Genomic DNA, 5,000 nt, shown 5'->3' on the forward strand with positions numbered 1-5,000 from the left:
CAAAGAAAAATTTGTACGCCGAAACTTTGCTATTTTTCTCCTGTAAAGCTTTGTTTGCAGGGTCTTCTACAATGAACGACTGACTTTCATTTGTTTTGCCTTCTTCTTTCTTAGTTTTTGAAGTTGAATGTTTTTTCTTCCTTTTCAGGCTTCCCCACATGAATCGTCTTATGTCTCTGGTACTGTCTACAGAGGTCTCAGAGGTTTCAGACTTCGTCTCTTGGTCATCTTCTAACTGTCGAGTCCTTTTAGCTTCATCAATGTGTTTCATGTCATGCTGTGGTGACTGCCTCGCCTCAGCCCAGCCTGTGATTGTTTTCTTCTCGAGTCTGCTTTCAACTGTTTCTCTTGCAAATTCCTCCTGCTTCTTCTCTAAGTTGGAGATTTTTTCCGCTACTGAAGCCCCGCTGGTTGTTTTTGAAGCATCTTTGCTTCCAATATCAGAGGCCGAACGTACACTCTGTAGCCTTTTTCTTCTCACAAAGACTTTCTGCTTCGGCGCTTGTGAAGTAATTCCTTCGTCTCCTGTATCTGGAGTATCGTCGTCGTAAAGAGTAAATTTCCGGATGAGTTTTTCTCTCGGAAGCTTGTCCTCGGGTGTCAGGAAAGATATTGCTTCTACTGCCTCTTCGACTGAACATGGATTAGTTTTGAATTCGTCTGCTGACACTTCGGTGCTGGACGTGTGCTCCACCACCTGATAACTGCTGCTCTTTATGGGACTCGCTGGTTTTTCGGGTGTAGTGTTTTCATTACTGATACCTGACTTAACAAAATTTCGAAAGGAAAGTCTGTCGAGTCTGCCGCCCATGCTGGATTTCAGAAAATTTGCTCTCTGGGCCGACACGTCTGTCTCAATAACTTTTTTTTTAACCGACTTTTTTTTTAGTGAATTATTTGGGGAGATCGCACTGCTCGTTCCCCTCCCATCCTTTGGCAATCTTGATCCACTAGGCAATGGCGGCGGAGTATTTCTTCCAGTAAGCTGTGTCGTGTCGTCGCTGCCTTTACTATAATCTGTTGAACATAATTCTTGAGCATCGCCGTCTACCCCAGTGCACTCCTTATCAGCCACAACAGCAATGGCACTCGCGGGACCCTCACTTGCACTGACTGGTGAAACCGCAACTTCGTCCATGGCGGGTAAAGTGTCCACTTCAACCCTGTAGGTCACCACTGTCATATCGTCTAGTTTGGGAGAACTTGCCAAAGCCTTCACACTGGCCAGCTCCTCCGAAAAGGCCTTGTCACTCTCAATCAAGTCTTTCTTCCCTTCGGCTAGTGTGGCTTTGATTGCATCGTATTTCATTCTCTCCTGTGGAATCGGACTCTCTGTTAGACCCCGAATCTTTTGAAGGAATTCATGCCGAAGTTCATTATTTTTTGAGTCTCTGTTTCTTTTCGTTTCCTTTCTTGATCGAGATTTCTGGCTGCGCATCTTGACAAAAAAGTCAGGTTCACTTTCCTTCTTCACAGGCTCTGCTTTTGCCGCACTGCTTTTATCAGTATCGACGTCAACTTCAGGTTTCTTTTGCTCTTCATCGTCTGATAACTCGAACATGGTTTCCTCAAAACATTCACTATTAGCATGAGATGTTTCCTCATTTCCTTCGTCTTCAGGTTTATCATCCATGGTAGGAGACGTTGAGTACAGGCGCAGGAAGTCCTGTTGAATGAGGGTGCCAATAGAGAGGGGCCGAGGCGAGCGTGGGGAGGCAGGTAGTGATTGTGCTTTAATTCTCATAGCAAATTGTTCCACCATTTTGTTTACAGGTGTGGTCGAAATTTCTCTCACGGGCGTTGTGCGCAAGCTGGAAGAGCGCTTTGGTGTGTAGGTCTCCAAAGGGAAGGGCTTTACGGGAGGGACATTGATCTCTATCTCTACGCTTTTGTCATCCTTGTCACAGGCATCCTGTTCAGAGGATCCGTCCTCTGTCTGGTTAGCTTCCAGACTTGCATTGTTGGTATTCACAGTAATCCCTTCTGTTTGAATCTCTGCTATTTTTCTTTGTACACTCGCAAGATCATTTGAAACTTCGGGAGCTTCAGAGCTTTGTTGTTCGATACTCTGGCAGTCTTGAACGACCTTCTTCTCATCTTCCTGCACAACTGACGCATCATTACTCTGGCCGCTAGAATCTTCGTATATCTGACTCCATCGCGATCTTCTCAATACATTTTCAGTCTTTGGGCTTACTGGTCGCTCAATCAGCTGCTGTTCTGCCTGAATTCGCTGAGCGAAATGTTCCACCATTTTGAATACTGAAGGAGTGCATTGTTCATCAACCTGAGGCGATGCTTGTTTAGGCGATTCTGAGAGAGTTTCGTTCTTTTGCTCAGATGCAGAATTCTCTAGAATTCCCTGCTTAGATTCATCCTTTTCCTCATTAACATCGAATTCCAATTCATTATTTTTATCAGATTCAGGAAGCGTTCCGCAGTCAATGGCGATCTCATCCTCTTTTTCAATAACTGCCGTCTCTTCTTCTTCATTTTGTTCAATACATTTTGCACCTTTTATGTCAATAATATCACTCTTTGACTCTTTTATAGGACAGAAGGACTCGTCATGTGAAAACAGCTCTGATACTTCCATGTCAGCTTCCGTCAGTGATGATGACATAGAGCCTGAGGTTATGCACATGAATTCTTCAGGAGACATTGTACTCTCATCATCCATCGATCTGTCACCAGTGGCTACCATTTCTTGTATATTTTGTGTGAAAGTATCTACAGGGCAACAATTGGTTCCCTTGCACTCGATCGATATACTCTGAGGAGGTGCTAGAGGCTCGGTTAGAACTGCCTCACTTTCATTCTTAGGCCTCTTTTCGTCCTCCTTTGAAGGAACAGTTTCACTCTCCTTCAGGGACTTCTGAATTTGTTGCATCCGGAGATCATGCAAGTGCATCTGGGTTTGGAGTGGGGACGATTTGGGGGAAAAGATGTCCTCTGGTCTCGTTGGTCTCTTTATGCCGATGGGACTAGTAGCTGTGACAATGATTGGTGCAGCAGTCTCAACTGTTGCAGGCGATTCCATTTTGAACATTTCTGGATGCTGAAATTTCTCAGGTAATGTACGAACCTCTGGTTTGACTTGCTCTGGTATTTGGAGCGTGAAAGTGGGTGACTTCGTGACATATAGAGGAGGAGCACTATATTCTGGTTCCTGTGGAATCTTTTTAAAGGCCCTCCTGAGACTACCAAGTTTTGAGGAGAGGGAAGGTGATGAACATGGTGATGCTTCCCTTGGGAGTGTGCCTCTCTTATCCTTTTGTTCGTCTGCCACATACTTTCGAGAATAGCTCTGATCCGAGGATTCACCTGCAGATGCATTTGGCCGGCTGGAGGTATTTCCTGGCCAGTCCATGGTCTCAATAGAGTCATAGGGCGGCGTGCCGGAGACGGGACTCGGGAGTCTTGGGCTACCGGGTCTAAGATTCACCAGCTTGAGATCGTCTCTCATAACGCTGATGGTCTCACGCAATTCTCTCTTCTTCTGCTGTGTATTGGCACGTGGTAGCACTGGACTCACTGTCAATGTGTTCAGCCCTGCAATGAAGTTCTTAATATGTCCTCCCCGCTTGATGCGAGGACTGCTGCCAACATGCGCGGAGGCCACTTTCTTTGGTTCTTCCTTCTTTTCCAATTTCCTTGGATCCAAGGTGTCATACGGTCTCTCTCTTGCAATACCCCCCTCTAAATAAGAAAAGTTGCTTGTGGCTACAGAATGGGGTCGTGTCCTTCGGGGAAATGTACTCATTCCAATTTCTTGTACAATGTTAAATTCTGGATGTTTGTCTGCATGCTTGCCACGATTGATTTTCAGTGAATTTGTGTAATCCTTTCTTTCTTCTTTCTTGGGGTCATCATTTTCAAATGACCGACGGCGGCCATGGAAGCTGTTACTCCTTTTTAGTGGTTTAATGAGATCGGCCTCCTTCTCCTTGGCAGCAAATGCTTTTGAAAACATTGACACAAGTTTCTTCACTGGTGTACTTGGGGTAATTGGATCTACATTCCTGCGAGGCTCTGGGTACGTTGACCGAACTGCCGACCCCCGCTCGAATGCGCTAGCCTTCTCTCTGACCACCTTTGCTTTACTGTCTGATAGGGGAGAAGTTGGAGCACTTTTAGCTCGACTGGTTACTTGCTTCAGTTCAGCTTGAAGTGCCTGCTGGACGCGACGACTGATACCCTCTGGAATTTCACTGCAAGCCCGAGCCGCAGATGTGCTGCGTCTTTCCTTTATGAGATTCTGGTGTTCCCAGAAGTCAAATTCTGGTGAGAGTAAAGGACTCTTGCAACGAGTAGGCACGTACAGACTCCTCGGACGTGCCCGAGTGTTTACTCGCGATCGTGACTGGTGCTCATCTCTGATCATTCCATGATCAGGGGGACAGGGGGACATGGAACCTTCGCGACTGCATCCTCGACTTCCAGGTCTGCTATCAGGTGCTTGGAAGGAGCAGATAGATGGAACTGGGGAATTTCTTGATAGGGTAATCAGATTATCTACATAACGAGATGCTGGGTCATAGTCATGGCAAGAGGTAGGTAGGACCCTTGGGGGAGGGGCGGGATTCGCTGGCATGGGAGCTGAGGCCCTTCGACTACGTCCAATGCGATGCCATTCCAGTGTGTGGAGGCGAGAGTCTACCATGCTTATCATTCTCTTCTCAGGCCGGAATCTGAAGGGCACAATGTGATTGAGCTGCCGGGTATAATCTGACATCACCATATCATATGCATGACTCACATTTCGGAATGGCAAGACATTTTCAGTCTGGAGGGGCCGTCGGTCCAGCACGTGGAGGTGGTGAAGGAGCTCTGCCTGCAAAAAGTGCCTGAAAGTCGCCCACCGCGTTGAGAGCATCATAATGGGGTCAGGAGGACGATTGCTTTTCAGACTCTTGTGGCACATTTCCCTTGCCTGTTGGTCACTCCGCCAGTCCAGGCACAGAGACCAAACTCGATGGTGTGTTAGCAAACGGGCATAG

The 5,000-nt window shown here is 46.7% G+C and overlaps 1 protein-coding gene across 1 annotated transcript in view; it reads right to left on the reverse strand.

Moving 5' to 3' along the window:
* Positions 1-5,000, reverse strand: part of LOC147470363 (uncharacterized) — a 21,316-nt gene that overhangs the window by 2,357 nt on the left and 13,959 nt on the right. Inside the window, exon 8 of the mRNA XM_086544207.1 lies at positions 1-5,000. This exon is cut by the window's left edge and continues 2,357 nt beyond it; it is cut by the window's right edge and continues 689 nt beyond it. Coding sequence (XP_086400333.1) covers positions 1-5,000 — 5,000 coding nt within the window.

The sequence above is a fragment of the Penaeus japonicus genome, unplaced genomic scaffold (assembly GCF_977035675.1).
Source record: "Penaeus japonicus unplaced genomic scaffold, GWHDUDI00000001_assembly GWHDUDI00000015, whole genome shotgun sequence".
NCBI classification, from domain to species: domain Eukaryota; kingdom Metazoa; phylum Arthropoda; class Malacostraca; order Decapoda; family Penaeidae; genus Penaeus; species Penaeus japonicus.